The sequence below is a fragment of the Ictidomys tridecemlineatus genome, chromosome 4, assembly GCF_052094955.1.
Source record: "Ictidomys tridecemlineatus isolate mIctTri1 chromosome 4, mIctTri1.hap1, whole genome shotgun sequence".
Lineage (NCBI taxonomy): Eukaryota > Metazoa > Chordata > Mammalia > Rodentia > Sciuridae > Ictidomys > Ictidomys tridecemlineatus.
The window spans coordinates 56,165,192-56,181,869 of record NC_135480.1 but is presented as its reverse complement, the minus strand read 5'-3'; the positions used below and the strand labels follow the sequence as shown (position 1 = coordinate 56,181,869).

The window sequence follows — 16,678 nt, the reverse complement described above, 5'->3', positions numbered from 1 at the left end:
TATAGCATAAGAATGTTCTCTAAAACCCATCTCCAAGATGATACTTTTATGTTTTCGTAATTACCAATATCCCATGTGGACAAACAAATCACAAAAGAAAGCAAATGATAGTATTAGAAAATGATGAGTCTTTATCTCATCATTATTTTAAACAGCTTATTGGAGGGAAAATTGACATATAAACAAGGTGTATATTTAAGGTATACAACTTGATGTTTTGATACATATACATTGGGAAATGATCATCACAATTAAGGTAATTAATGTACCTACCACCTCCACATCTTAACATTTTCTTCTCCCATCTTTGGTGAGAAAACCTTATTTCAGACCTACCCTTTTCCCAGACTTCAGGTATAAAATCCATTAACTGTAGTCAATGTAATGTATACTAGATCTCCAGCACTTACTTAGCTTAGATAACTGGAATATTAGACCCTTTGATCAGCATCACTCCATTTCTCCTTTTCCTCAGCTTCTTTTAATTATTGTCTAATACTTTAAATTTTCTATCTTCTACCAATATCCACAGCATAAATACTCATGTCTTTCCTTGCCTTCTATACCAGCCTAAGCCACAAATACAGTGTAGTTCTAAACTTCATAGTCTTTCACAGGAACATATTGGTCCCTTTGGCTTTAAACGTCATTACATGCCTATGGTCAACTTTAATAGAACCACTTTCTAGAGCTTTTAATCACTCTATAAGGCAATGTTGATTTTTATTTCCATAATGGCCAGAAAAGGATTTGTGCAGTACCTCATTTTGTACAGTTGTTACATTATCTTCTATTAGTTTACGTGTGTCTGATCTGGGTTGCAGCTTCAAGACCATTAACATGTGATTCATTTCTATCATCTATATTTCAATAGTACATCACACATAATAGGGTTGAATATAGTTACGTGAATGAATGAATAGGCTCTTGCCAACACTTTCACGCTAACACATTCACTCTTACGAGAGGAGTGTGAAAGAGAAGAGAGGGCACAAAACACTGAGATACTGAGCACTGACTTCAGGATGCTAAGGTCTTGACTTAGCAACCAACAGAATCATCACCAGATTAAAAAGCTCAGGAGCTCACTACCAGCCATGTCTCAATGGCTGAGGGTGAGTTCAGTTCTCTTAAGGACAGGAAAGAGGGCTGGATGTGCAGCCTACTGTGGCCTTCCAGGGAAGTCTGAGCTCAACAACTCCCTTACCTATGTCCTCAAGACTGGAAGCTCAGATTTTAGCCTGGTCCTATCAGTTCCCAATGCCCAAACACATTAATTAAAGAGAATGAGGGAGTATTCTGAGACAGCCAGAGGCAGAGGAGAATCTCTAGATTAGCCTTTAGTGCCAAAGAAGAGGCAGTGGGTGTCCACAGCCCTTGTAGTCACTCTGGTACCCTTTGTCAAGACCTTAACTATCTTCAGAGGAACTGCAGAACAGGGTTCATGAAGAGAATCTATTGTCTCTAGAAGCCAGCTAAGAAAGAGACAAAAAAAGCCCCCCTCTCCATGAAGAAAATCAAGGTTCAGACTGATTAAAAGTATGAACCCTCTCAACATCTTACCTACTCTCACCTGGAGCACTGGCAGGTATAAGCCCAGGAAGTGAGTGCAGTGATGCAGAGAATAGCAAGTGATGAAATGTGCAGATCTGCAGGCTGCTAATTCTTCTCCTAATAGGCAACCTCCACTGCATCTTCTCAAATATGCTGAGGTTGGGACATCATCTTACCCTGTCCCTAGACAAGGAGTACTATTTCAATATAGGACACAATCCCAAATCATAAGGAACAAACCTGGAGGATCTTCCTGAAGGAAGTCTTCAAACCTGAGGTCCTGAGAGCTGTTATACTCAGGGAATTCCCTGGAGCAACCAGTGCAGTGAACTTTCTTAACCTTTCTACAATAAGAGATCCCCAGGGCATTTAAGAATGATCTGAAACTGAAATACCTGATTCTCATCTGATGTTGAATACTATACTGATGTTCCTCTAACCACCCTGTGGCCCTCTGGGATTTCCAGGTCTTTGTCTAAATTTTTAAAATACTGCTTCCAAAAATGATGACACTGTAAAATATGGCTGATAGAAGTGCAGTCTTCCCTCAGTAAATGTAGGGCATTTATTCCAGGACCTCTGCAGATACCAAAATCCTTGGATGTTCAGGTCTCTCATATAAAATAGAGTAGTATCTACATATAAGCTATGAACATCCTCCTATCTATTTAAAATAATCTCCAGATTACTTATAATGCCCAAAACATTCTTGACATGAGTAGATGATTGTTTACAGAAAGTCTAGATATAAAGGACCAATGATATATTCTTCATCATCTGGATGATATCCTCCAAACTAAGAGGATTCAAAACTTATGTCTGTATTTGAACTCCAAAATGTCCTAATTATACTATTAGGGGAAAAACACACTAGAGGTACATGGTATAGTCCCAGATATCTGACTATTTAAATGAAGGTTATTTTCTGTGGTTACTGAAATACAGAAGAACAATGTGAAAGCGGAGTCAGCACAAAACACAAGCCATATAAACAAATCAAAGATCATTCGTGATTTTCTCATCTAGATCCTCAACTTAGCTTCTTCCCCATCATTAGTAGATTTCATAGGCCAGACTTGCAAGGCTATTTCAATCCTCTCTCTTTTCTCCTTGGACATCCTCTCTATTCACCTGTCTTGTTATCTCCTCTGGCTTGTTGTTGCCACAACCTTGGCTCAGACCCTCATCTCTTACCTGGGCTAAACCTCTAGCTCATTGATGGATTTTCTTGCTTCCAAGATTATCCTTTTACCATTCATTCTCCACACAACCCTCAAAGCGATTTTTTCAAAAAACACCAGGGATGGCTTTCTATGGATCCCAAAGTAAATTCAGTCACCTTGTCAGAAATTCCATTGCTGTTGAAGGGTTGGATTGTTTCATCCAGAAAAATATGTTCACATGGAAGCTCTCAATGTGACCTCCTTCAAATAAGTTCTTTGCAGTTGTAATGAGTATAATCTGAGAATAACATCATCCTGGGTGAGGGTGGGTCACAAATCCAATAAAAAGTATCTTTATAAAATTAGAGACGGAAAGACATGGAAGGAAGGCCATGTGAAGACAGTGACAGATATTGGAATTAATGCTGTCACAGCCAAAGATCCCTACAACCCACCAGAAGCCACCAGTGCTACATCCTATGGAAGAAACTTGGCTGCCTCTGTTTATTACTCGCCACCTGCCCAACTTTCCTGGGAGAACAGTGACTCCAGAATCTGGGGCTGAGTCACTATTTCTTAAAAACAGACAAACATCTTGAGTTTTTCTTGCTCTAATATTTATTTTTACCAATATTTGGATTCTTCTGGTTCCTTTGGATACAGGGAGGGGAAGAATACTGAGTTCAGAAATGTACAAAATTGTTTCTAGCAATAGAGAATTTACTAGATAGGTGGGTTTGAATACTAGAGAAATATCTCAGATAAACAGTGAAATTGAATTATTCCAAAAGATTTTTCAAGTGTGTTCTTTCTTACATTGTAATGACACAGTACCTGATTCTGATTAATTTTTCTCTCATGCCATATTTGATATGTCAACTATATATTGTTAAAAGTCATCTATTGACCTAAAATGCTGCTTTAGTCAGATGCAGTGGCACACAACTGTAATCCCAGCGGCTTGGGAGGCTGAAGCAGGAGGATAGTAAGTTCAAAGCCACCCACAGCAATGGCTAGGTGCTAAGCAACTCAGTGAGATCCTTGTCTCCAAATAAAATACAAAATAGGGTTGAGTATGTGGCTCAGTGGTTGAGTGCCCATGAATTCAGTCCCCGGTACCCACCGCCCCTCCCCGTCCACCAAAAAAAAAAAAAAAATGCTGCTTTAATACTTTAGAAAAGGGAGAAGGAGAGGAATATGAACTGAAACTGACTTCCATGCATGTGTGATTTTCTCAGGACAAACTCAAACTACTATATAGAAGTATTATGCTCTAATAAAAAATAAAGAAATATAAATATTATAATATATATAAATTCGTAATTTAATTATATAGGCTTTGGGCTAATAGATCTATGTTTTTTATAGTTCTTTAGTTGAATTTTCTTGCTTCCCCCAATATTTAGAAATGGTTCAGTGTCTGATGAAAGCAGCATGCTGAATTCACCAACTGTGTATTTCTTTGTATAGGATCATGTTTATTCATGATATCTAAAAATACTACACATCACGCTTGTATAATGAATCCATCCTTGCACATTTGATCTCCTGTTCCACACACAGTACATTCAACACAGAGAATGAAGAGCATTGGATATGAAGGGCAAGCCAGGGGTATTGAGGCAGAGCAGCCAGATGTCAGTGTGTTGAACTTTGATTTCATCAGGACTTTCTTGTTTTCTCTACCCTATGTCATCCTTTACTCTAATTGCTGGTTGTACATTTGTTAATAAAACTTCACAAAGTGAGAGGTGAACTCCAAGTTTAAACTACTTCCTGCAAAATAATAAAGTGTTTCTAGACTCTTCCCACTTCATGAAAGGAGGGTTGGGCAAGATGAGCAGCACTCTTCTCCTCATGCCAAGGTTTTCCACAAAGGGAATCTTCCCCACAAAGGGAATCCTTCTCCATGGTAGAAAGATAGGACAAGTCAGTGGCATATGTGTAAATCTGGGAAAGGAAGTACAACTAAGGGATGCTTGTGCCATAAGACTTTCACCAAGAGAAACAGAGAACCATGGGGGAAAATGGCTAGCACTGACATGATCTACTGCTATGTTTTCATGGCCCACAGGCCCTGCAATCAGGATGGGAATTGGTAGAATTCCTGCATAACAATTATATATTGGGTTTATTCCACTTCACACCTATAGTGACACTTCAGTTGAGTCTGGTGAATAAGACAACTGGATTTTCTTCTAAAGCGGAGATAGCAAGTAGCTGCAGGTATGTTATCAGTGGTGCTTCTGCCCTATTGTTATAACAATATTTAGAAAAAGCTAAAGGGACTAATTCATCCTACAAAACAAACTCCTTATATGTCAGCCATTCAGTTCTACTTCCCACAGAGATCTTAATGGATAGTGGCAAAATCTACAGAAGAGAGGTGAGCATGTCAGAGGGAAGAGAAGTTGTGGAGTACTGTGATACCATAGGGTTTTTCACATGACAGTTCTGGTATAGAAAGTTTGTTCTCAATTCTTGTTTCCTCAAGCCAGCAATTATCCTAAGAGAGAGACAGTGTGTGAGATATTAAAGTCTGTTGTTGGACCTTGTTATCTACATTAACAGTTATCTCCAATTGTGGTTAGATTGTCTGTAACAGTAGATTTGACCTCTACAGATATTTTTTTAAATGATCCTATTATCAGATTTTCATGGAACAAAAATCACTGACATTTTTCTTACAGGAAATTGTGGAATCTAGTCTTTTAATATTTGTCAGGATTTTAAGATGCATAAGTCACTGTGGATAGTACTGCCATGAGTTTAGCAAGTAGTTGTAGAGCTTAGAGCCAAAGGAAATATCCCTGTATGAAAATGGATTGGTGCACCAATAAGACCACATAAATAAAAACCTTGTTCACTATTTAAAATATTTTTAATATATTTATCAATAAGCTGTCACCATGCAAATGAGCAGTGGTCATAGAGAATAAAGTTTTAGCATGACTGCAGTACACAAACCAGGAAATATTCATAGATGGGGAAAAGGACATGTACGCATTGGGTGATGTCTCAGATGAGAGATCATTCAGAATAAAACCTGTTGAAAATGGAGAACTTTCTAATGTCTTCATACCCCTGATTATATACCAGTAGAAAGATCACTACCTCTAATAGGCTTTATCTTCTAATTACTTTCCTTAAAGCCTCCTTCACATCCTTGTTCCTTAGGCTATAGATGAATGGGTTCATCATGGAAGTTATGACTGAGTAGAACACTGAGATCACCTTATCCCCTTCATTCATTTTCTTTGAATTTGGCTGCATGTAAGTAAATATTGTTGACCCATAGAAGAAGATAACCACAATAAAATGGGAACCACAGGTAGAGAAGACCTTAATCCTCCCTTCCCCTGACTGTATTTGAATCACAGTTGAGATAATATTTCTGTAGGAGAAAAGAATGAGAGAGGCAGGACCTAGGAGGATTATTACACCCATTGCAAAGAGAGCCATCTCAGCTTTGTAGGTGTCTTCCGAAGCCAGTTTCAAAAGAGCAGGAGGCTCACAAAAGTAATGATTAATTATATTTGGCCCCTGGTATGGGAGACATAAAGTGAAAGTGGTATCTACTAAAGACACAAACACTCCACTAACCCAAGACCCTATGACTAGCAAAACACAAACCCTGTGGGTCATGATGGCGGAGTAGTGCAGGGGCTTGCAGACTGCCACATAGCGGTCATAGGACATCACTGCTAGAAGTGAACTTTCAGTGCACCCCATTACTAGAAAGAAAAACATCTGAGTTGAGCACCCAATAAATGAAATGGTCTTTCTTACAACCAGAAAATGGGATAGCATCTTAGGAACAATAGTTGTAGAGAAACAGAAATCAGTAAATGACAGATTTTTAAGGAAGAAGTACATTGGTGTATGAAGCCGAGTGTCAGTGTGAACTAGGAGTATGATAAGTAGATTCCCAAACACAGTTAGCAGGTAGATGATAAGAAATACCACAAACAGCAGGATCTGGGTCTGATGATCTGAAGAAAGGCCCAGCAAGATGAATTCAGTCAGATAAGTTTTGTTTTCTCTGCCCATGGATATTTATGTCTGTCTACAGATTTGAACCATCAAACGTTGACTATGATGGGACATCCAATCCAGTAAGTGAGCCTCTCATTGGAAGAACACATGTACTTGATTTTATAAATTCTTGTAAACATGTAAGACACTGGATTTTCTGATTTCCCATCCTGATATTTCATCTGGAGCCCTTTGGTTGGTAGGTACAGTTACACCAGCATTATGCCTTCTTGGTGATCCTTGCTGGGAGAGTAAATAAATCATAACTGCTGTTTGACAATTGTGCAAATGATACTAGGAAATATCTTCTAGGAAAATTCATGTTATTCATCTGAGGCAACGAAAAAGAATGTATTATATGGATTTGAGACAATGAAAGGAATTTCCTCTAGTAGAAAGCCCCAGTTATAGTTTACTTTCTAGTTTACTGATTACAGCACAGAACTTACATTTAATTTCATCACATAGCAGATTTAAATAACCAACTTTTACAATTTTTCCAGTGGATTTTTTATCATCTATACAAGCACACCTTCCCCCACTAAAAGGCAATTAATACATAGTTTCCATTGTGATATGATCCACAGTCTTTGTCCTTTCCTAAATTCTTCATTGGATCAGAGAAATGATCTTTGATTGTGATGGTGGTGCTCAAGGGTAAGGCAGGTAGGGTCCTCTGTAGTGGAGCTAAAACCATAAAGAGGCGACTAGCCATAGCAACACCACACATTGTGGGGACCTTCATGAAGAACACATGCAGCCACAACAACTGTCCACATACTTGTAATGTCTTACAGTGTGTGACATCGTTCATGCTGCAGTTTCATTCAGAATGTCTATTCAGCTGGTTGGGTGCATTGGTAGGAAATCAGGCACTAGACTGATGCTCTGAAGCCAGTCAGACTATTCAAAGTCTCTCTATTTTTCTGTGTACGTGCAACAAAGAACGTATGACAGGATCCAAGTTAATGGATAAGTGAATCATAGAAAGAATCAGAGAAGGTAGCAGATGACTGGGACTCAGAGGTATAGTGAGATCCCTGAGAAGGATTGAAATACTCATCTTAGAACTACCCTTTAGGATAGAGATGATTGGAGCAGAAAGTCAGCCCTCTGGGCAGGACCATCTTAAGATAGAAGGTTGTCCAAGACTTCAAACATGTAAGGTTTTTCCCCTCTCACACAAGACCCTATGTCTAGCTGGCAGTATAGAAGGAATATGAACAGACCATTGTGACTGGCTCATGAGCTGCCAAGTGTGACTTGATTTCAAGTCCACAGGATGACAAGTTTCTATTAAAGAATTTTCATCTAGATTGAGTCTGAATTTAGTCTAGCTTAATTTACCAGAGAGTCCTTTGGCTTTGAGGGAATGAATGGACTCCTTCTCCACATATAGGCAATGTCACACATGAATTTCTTAGTATTACTAAGCACGATTCATTCCATCTAAAGCATTGTAGGAAATTTAAAAAGCAGAGCTGTTGTGTTCCAGCTAGTTGATCTCCTTAGAACAGAGAGGTCATGCAATAAGGAAAATCACAGGGTAATATCATCTGGGGTACTTACCTAGGTGAGAGTGCATCACTGGCAGTTTTAAGTGAAAAGAGGAAGAGACCCTAAATTTGCAAGTCTTTTCTATTTCTCATTCTAACCCCAGAGAGAGAGAGAGAGAGTATTGAGGCCTCGGAAGACTCTGGTGCTGGTACTTGAAGTACACTCACAGCCACGTTAGTGCTCATCAAATTCTGGCTCCTTCTCACTTCCCAGACAAAGGGTGACCAATGTCAAGAAGCTCTGTCTTACATCTGAGGTAGAGCCTTGTGAGTTTAGTGAGTCACCCAAGAAGAGATTACAGGAAAAGTGAAAGAAGCCAGGCCCGGTGGCTCACACTTGTAATCCCAGTGGCTCGAGAGGCTGAGGAAGGAGGATCGTGAGTTCAAAGCCAGCCTCGCCAATGGCAAGGCACTATGCAACTCAATGAGACCCTGCCTCTAAATAAAATACAAAATAGGGCAGGGGATGTGGCTCAGTGGCCAAGTGCCCCTGAGTTCAATTCCTAGTATTAAAAACTAAAAAATAAATAAGAAAAGAAAAGTGAAAGAGGAAGAGGAAGAGAACACTAACGTTGAAAGGACTGAATCAAGACCAGACAGTAGGGAGAGTCTGGAAAGGCATAGCTAGTTTGAGGAAAATTATACTTTTGGTTTCTCAAAACTCTTAGTACTTACACTCAAACCCTCATGAAGAGTCCAGTAGCAAGATTTCTCGGGTTGAGGATGCTAGAGAAAATTGGAAAAAGAAAAATCTTCTCTCCCAAATAGACGAGCTGTAAAAATAAAGATTTAGCCTTTTCTCAGGATACACCCAAGATTCTGTTTTTTGAGAATCTTATTTCTTTCAAAATCTTCCTTTCTGGTCACTTCACCATCTTCCTCCTTACCTGGAGCCTGGGATGAGTTTGTTTTAGGGCAGAGGAATGATGAATGAGAGGAGTTCACATTAATATACTAGAGATCCAGAGGTCTAAGCTGTAGATGCACAGATAACAGTCTCAGGGACATTCAACCTTCTCTCCTGACAAAATGGATTTTGCACTAGTTTCTATTCCAAACTCTTGCTGTACTCTTGCTGGAAGAAAACACTTATTTTTCAAGCACCAACACTGAGCTGAATCTTTTTCTAAGAGAAACTGTTAAAAGATTGAGGTCCTGAGAGTTGATGTAAACAAGATATTCCCTTGGGTTCTCTTGGGAATAACTCACTTTATTACCTCTTCACACAATGAGATACCTTGGGACATTTCGTTTAGTTTATTTCTGATCATAAATTGAATTCTGCAAATCTCCTTTAATTTCTAACCTTTCCCTAAACATTAAAAAAAATTGTATGCTCTGAGCATCAGAGGGACACAAGAAGTCACTGATACTTGCACCTTCTTTCTCTGATTAGCGGCAGAATCAAGAGTATGAAGGGCATGAGTGTGGCATCTTGGCATCTGCAAACTTAAATTGTCAGAGAAATGAAAATATGCATCCTTTTCCAGTAGCTATCTAGTAAATAAGCTTAAATTATTTTTTGTTTGAGGACTCCATGGCCATTATTAAATAGCTTTAGCTGGTATTTAAAAACACATCTGAAGAGCTGAAGTTGTAGCTCAGTGGTAGAGCCTTGTGTGTGTGAGGCACTGGCTCGATTCTCAGCACCACATACAAATAAGCAAATAAATACAGGGCCATCAACAACTAAAAAATAAAAAATAAAAAAAAAACACATCTGAGAAAATTTCTGTACGAGGGAATGCCTTCAATTTTTTTCCATTTAGAATGATGTAGGCCTGAGGCCAAGCATAGATAGCCTTTACAATGTTGAAATACATTCCTGTTGTCCCTAGTTTTTCTAGTGTTTTGAACAGAAAGGGGTGCTATATTTTGTCAAATGCTTTTTCTGCATCTATTGAGATAATTATATAATTCTTATCTTTAAGTTTATTAATGTGAGGAATTACATTTATTGATTTCTGTATGTTGAACTAACCTTGCATATCTGGGATGAATCCCACTTCATCATGGTGCATAATCTTTTTGATATGTTTTTGTATTCCATTTCCCAGAATTTTATTGAGAATTTTTGCATCTATGTTCATTAGAGATATTAGTCTGAAGTTTTCTTTCTTTGATATGTATTTGCTTGGTTTGGGGATAAGGGTGATATTGGCCTTATAGAATGAGTTTGGAATTATTGCCTCTTTTTCTATTTCCTGAAATAAATTGAAGAGTAGTGGTATTAGTTCTTCCTTAAAAGTCTTGTAGAATTAAGCTATGTATCCATCCAGTCCTGGGCTTTTCTTGGTTGGTAAGCTTCTGATGGCATCTTCTATTTCGTTACTTGATATTGGTCTGCTTAAATTGTGTATATCTTCCTGACTCAATCTGGGCAATCTTATGACTTAAGAAATTTATCAATGCCTTCAATGACTTCTATTTTAATGGAGTATGATATTTAAAAATAAATTCTAATTATCCTCTCTATTTCTATAGTGTCTGTTGTGATATTATCTTTTTCATCACAAATGCTGGTAATTAGAGTTCTCTCTCTCCTGCTCTTCGTTAGGGTGGCTAAGGGTCTGTCACTGATTTCAGCTCTAATTTTAGTTATTTCTTGCCTTCTACTGCTTTTGCTGCTGATCTGTTCTTCACCACTTCTATTCAACATAATCTTGAAATACTGGCCAGAAATTAGACAGACTAAAGAAATTAAAAGGATATGTATAGGAAAAGAAGAACTTAAATTAGCACTATTTCTGTTGATATGATTCACACCTAGAAGACCCAGAAAACTCCACCAGAAAACTTCTGGAAATAGTAATTGAATTCAGCAAAGTAGCAGGATATAAAATCAACACCCATAAATCAAAGGCACTTCTATATATCAGTGACAAAGCCTCTGAGAAGGAAATGAGGAAAACTACCCCATTCACAATAACCTCAAAAAAAAGATATTTGGGGATCAATTTAATGAAGAGGTGAAAGATCTACACAATGAAAACTACAGAACCCTAAAGACAGAAATCAAAGAAGACCTTAGAAGATGGAAAGATCTACCTTGCTCTTAGATAGGCAGAATTAATATTGTCTAAATTACCATACTACCAGAAGCACTATACAGATTTAATGTAATTCCAATCAAAATCCCAATGGCATTCCTCATAGAAATACAAAAAGAAATCATGAAATTCATCTGCAAAAATAAGAGACCCAGAATAGCCAAAGCAATCCTTAGCAGGAAGAGTGAAGCAGATGGTATCACTATACCAGACAACTATACTACAGAGCAATAGTAACAAAAACAGCATGGAATTGGCACCAAAACAGACTGGTAGACCAATGGTACAGAATAAAGGACACAGATACTAACCCACAAAATTACAATTGTCTTATATTAGACAAAGGTGCCAAAAACATGCACTGGAAAAAAGATAGAATCTTCAACAAATGGTGCTGGGAAAACTGGAAATACATATGCAACAAGATGAAATTAAACCCCTACCTCTCACCATTCACAAAACTTAACTCAAAATGGATCAAGGACCTAGGAATTAAACCAGAGACTCTGCATCTAATAGAAGAAAAAGTAGGCCCTAATCTTCATCATGTGGGATTAGGCCCCAACTTCCTCAATAAGACTCCTATAGCACAAGAATTAAAACCAAGAATCAATAAATGGGATGGAATCAAACTAAAAACTTTCTTCTCAGCAGAAGAAATAATCTGTGTGGTAAACAGAGAACCAACATCCTGTGAGCAAATTTTTACCCCTCACACATCAGATAGAGCACTAATCTCTAGGGTATATAAAGAACTCAAAAAGCTAAGCACCAAAAAAACAAATAACCCAATCAACAAATGGGTTAATGACCAGAACAGACACTTCTCAGAAGAGGATATACAATCAATCAACAAATATATGAAAAAATGCTCACCATCTCTAGCAATCAGAGAAATGCAAATCAAAAATACTCTAAGATATCATCTCACTCCCGTCAGAATGGCAGCTATTATGAAGACAAACAACGATAAGTGTTGGCGAGAATGTGGTGGAAAAGGTACACTTATACATTGCGGAAGGGACTTCAATTGGTACAGCCAATATGGAAAGCAGTATGGAGATTCCTTGGAAATCTGGGAATGGAACAACCATTTGACCCAGCTATTCCTCTCCTCGGACTATACCCAAAGGACTATACCCAAAGGACAGCATACTACAGGGACATAGCCACATCAATGTTTATAGCAGCATCATTCACAATAGCTAAATTGTGGAGCCAACCTAGATACCTACCCTTCATTAATGAATGGATTAAAAAAATGTTGTATATATACACAATGGAATATTACTCAGCATTTAAAGAGAATAAAACTGTGGCATTTGCAGGTAAATGGACGGTGTTGGAGAAGATAATGCTAAGTGAAGTTAGCCAATCCCCAAAAAACACAAATGCCAAATGCTTTCTCTGATATTAGGAAGCTGACTCATAGTGAAGTAAGAAGGGGGAGCATGGGAAGAATAGATTAATTCTAGATAGGGAAGAGGAATGGGAGGGAAAAGGAGGTGGCTGGGGATTAGCAAGGATGGTAGAATGTGATGGACATCATTATGCAAAGTACATGTATGAAGACACGAATTGGGTGTGAACATACTTGATATACAAACAGAGATAGATATGTGGTATATATGTGTAATAAGAATTGTAATGCAAAAAAAAGGTACATGTATAAAGACATGAAATGGCATGAACATATTTTATATACAAAGATGAAAATTTGTGTTCTATATATATAATAAGAATTGTAATGCATTCCACTGTTGTGTATATAAAAAAATAAAATCAATAAAAAAAGAAAAAAACTCTGTAAGATTCAAGTATTTGAATTAATTGACAGATGTAGGAACAGATTCATATTTTTCTAGGTTATACTATATTGATTTTTGTTTGTTTGTTTTGTTGTTACCAGGGATTGAACCTAGGGGCACTTAACAACTAAGCCACATCCCCAGCACTTTTTTATTTTCTATTTTGAGATAGGGTCTCACTGAGTTGCTTATGGCCTCACTAAGTTGCTGAGGCTGGCTTTGAACTCAAGATTCTTCTGCCTCAATCTCCCAAACTGCTGGGATTATAGGTATGCACTTTTCCAGCAAGATTTATTTCTATTTATGCAAAAATTTTTATAATCCTTTATCATATTTATTAATAAACTTTGCCTATATACCTTTATTAAGACTACCAATGAAATAGTTATTTATAACAATAATTATTGATACATTTTATCCACAAGAGTATTTTAATTCTAATTACTTAACTCTTTAGTCATTATTGCATATATAGGATTTGATAACTTGTCTACAAAATTGAAGGGGTAAGAAAGAAAAAACACTGAAAGAAGATAGTGACTAGTCTAAGGTCAACAGACTGAAATCATCTGGAGCGGTAGTCTGGGTCTACTCCTAAAACAGTAACTCTTACCTCATCCTGTTCCACTTTCCAATTATCCAGGCTCTGGATAATTTTCTACAGGGGAAGTTAATATTCTGATGCTGCAAGAAAATAGGTCATGAAAGGATTGCTTTGTCAAAACTCAATAATAAAGCCACAGATTAAATTAAATAAATTCTGAAAATTAAAAGGGTAAATAAGGGGCTGGGGCTGGAGCTCAGTGGCAGAGTGCTTGCCTAGCACACATGAGGCACTGGGTTCGATCCTTAGCACTACATACAAAAAAAAAAAAAAAAAAAAGCACATAAAACAAAGGCATGTTGTCCAGTTACAACTACAAAAAAAATTGAAAGGTGAATAAAAATAGACTTAATGAAAAAGAATTACTTGTTTATTTTCTTTTTTTCTTCCTGATAGTTGGGATTAAACCTTGGCATATTTTACTCCTGAGCTATATCCCCAGGTCTTTTTATTTTTTTATTTTGAGACAGGGATTCACTAAACCCTGGCCTCAAACTTGTGATTCATCTGCCTCAGCCTCTCTGGCACATGGAATTACAGGCATGTCACTGTGATTGGCTGTTTCTTTATGTTATTGTTATTTAATTGAAGAATTCTGAGCTCGCTCTGAGAATAATCAGTAGTACATGTCCACCTCTGTTTGCAAATACCCTTTTTAAATAAGGACACCAGTCATATTGGGTTAGGAACAACACAAAAGATTTCTTTCTTTTTTTTTTTTTTTTTTAATGGTGCTGAGGATTGAACCCAGGGCCTTGTGCATGTGAGGCAAGCACTGTACCAACTGAGCTGTATCCCCAGTCCCTTGATTTCATTTTAACTACTTCTATTAAAGAACCTATTTTCATATATCACATTATGAGATTATTAAAGGGTTTCACTAATATCTTTTGGCAGGAGTGGAGACACAGTTCAATTCATAATATGATCAAAAGCCTGTCTGTGAATATATTTATCCAAAGTCAACATTAAAAGTTTTAGTAAAAGATTATTTTAAAAATTTGTCCTCCTACGTCTCACAGTTTTCTGTAATATAAAGGAAAATTTCTCTAAAGACAATTTTTAACCAATTAGTCACCTGTGAAACTTCTTGCTACCCTATTTTGATAATTTGCCTATCATGTTTTTCTTTTATCTGTTTCTCTGTTTATTTGCTGTTTTACTGCCTGAATGATGTGCGGAATAACCATTGTCTATCATTAGCTATCATTCTCTTTTCTGAAATTACTCAATTATGGGTCACTTCATCTTTCCTTCTTGAATACACTCTTCTCATTTGGAATAACGTAGCATAGTTATAATGGGAGTACAATATTACATATACAAAAAATTATAAAATGTAATTGTTTACAGTTTTTAATCTTAAATTGAAAAAATCTAAGCTATGAACAAAATTGTCAGTGGTACTATGTTCTCTAATTTTCTGTATGTTTAAACATTTTAAAATAAAATATTTGAAATATTAACGTAAAAGCAGTATGAAAGGTAAATCCGTAATAGTAAAAGGAAGGCAAAATGTGCACTGCTATAGAGGCAATAAGATGATTCAATTGGTATTTTAAGTAACTTTTAGTTGCTGACCAAAATACCTGACAAGAACTACTTAAAGGAGGGAAAAATTTATTTGGGGCTCACAGCTTTAGATATCTCAGTTCATAGATTGCCACAGTCATTGCTCTAAGTCCAAGGTGAGGCAGCACATCCTGGGGGAAGTTGCTCAGCTCATGGCAGAGTCAGGAAGGAGACAGAGAAAGAGGAAAGAGGCAAGAGGGAAGATGCACCCTGCCAGGCCACACCCCAGTACCGAACCTCCTCTAGCCACGCCCCACCTGCTTGCAGTTACCACCCAATCTGTCCAACTAGGATGGGATGATTAGTTGCAACTCCCACAAGCCAGTCACTTCACCTCTGAACATTCCTGCATTAACACAAAAGCTTTTAGGAGGACACCCCACAACCAAACCATGACTTTTGGAAAATTGATTTATCAAGCAAAATTGAAAATATATAGGGACACAGAATGTATACAACAAAGATATAACAGTAGTATATAAATCTTTTCTTTCTTCTTCCCAATTTTATTGAGATATAGTTGCTGTGAAAAAATTGTATACAATTAATTTATAAAATTTGATGAATGGCATATTTATATACTTATTTTATCATTAACATCATCTCCAAAATTGCCTTGTGTGCTTTTGATTTTTGTATGTGTTAAGAACACTTTGCATAAGATCTCATCCTCAACACATTTTTAAGTTGTACAACTATAGGCACTAAGTTGTACAGTGAATCTTGAGAAGTGAATCGTCTGTATAACTATGATTCCATACCAATTGAACAATAATACCCTATACACTCATCTCCTCACTCACTGGTAATATGTAAACTTTAACAGTCAGATGGTCTATGTGGATGCCATGGCACACACCCATAATCCCAGTGGCTTAGGAGGCTGAGGCAGGAGGATTGCAATTTCAAAGCCAGCTTCAGCAACTTAACAAGGCCCTAACCAACTCAGCGAGACCCTTTTCTAATTAAAACACAGAAAAGTGGTGGAGATGTGGCTCAGTGTTTAAGTGCCTGTGGGTTCAATCCCAGGTTATAAATAAATAAATAAATAAATAAATAAATAAATAAATAAATAACCGATAGTCTAGTCCAGAAGAGGAATGTTAGTTTCCAAATATAGATCATAGTTAAGTTAAATGAATGACTCCAGGGCTGATGAACAAAAGTTAAAAATCATTTTTCATTGATAAACAATAATTGTATACATTTATGAGATACAATGTGATGTTTTTGACATATGTATACATTGTATACATTGTAGAATAATTAAGAGTCTAATTAACATATTACTTCAATGACTTTTCATTTTTATTGTCAGAATATGAATTCTTAAAAG

The 16,678-nt window shown here is 37.0% G+C and overlaps 1 protein-coding gene across 1 annotated transcript; it reads right to left on the bottom strand.

The window, feature by feature from the left end:
- Positions 1 to 5,843: 5,843 nt before the first annotated feature.
- On the bottom strand, positions 5,844 to 6,767 carry LOC144376809 (olfactory receptor 2D3-like). Its single transcript, XM_078045087.1, has one exon. It carries the CDS (start codon positions 6,765 to 6,767, stop codon positions 5,844 to 5,846), a length of 924 nt encoding a protein of 307 aa, XP_077901213.1.
- Positions 6,768 to 16,678: the final 9,911 nt, after the last annotated feature.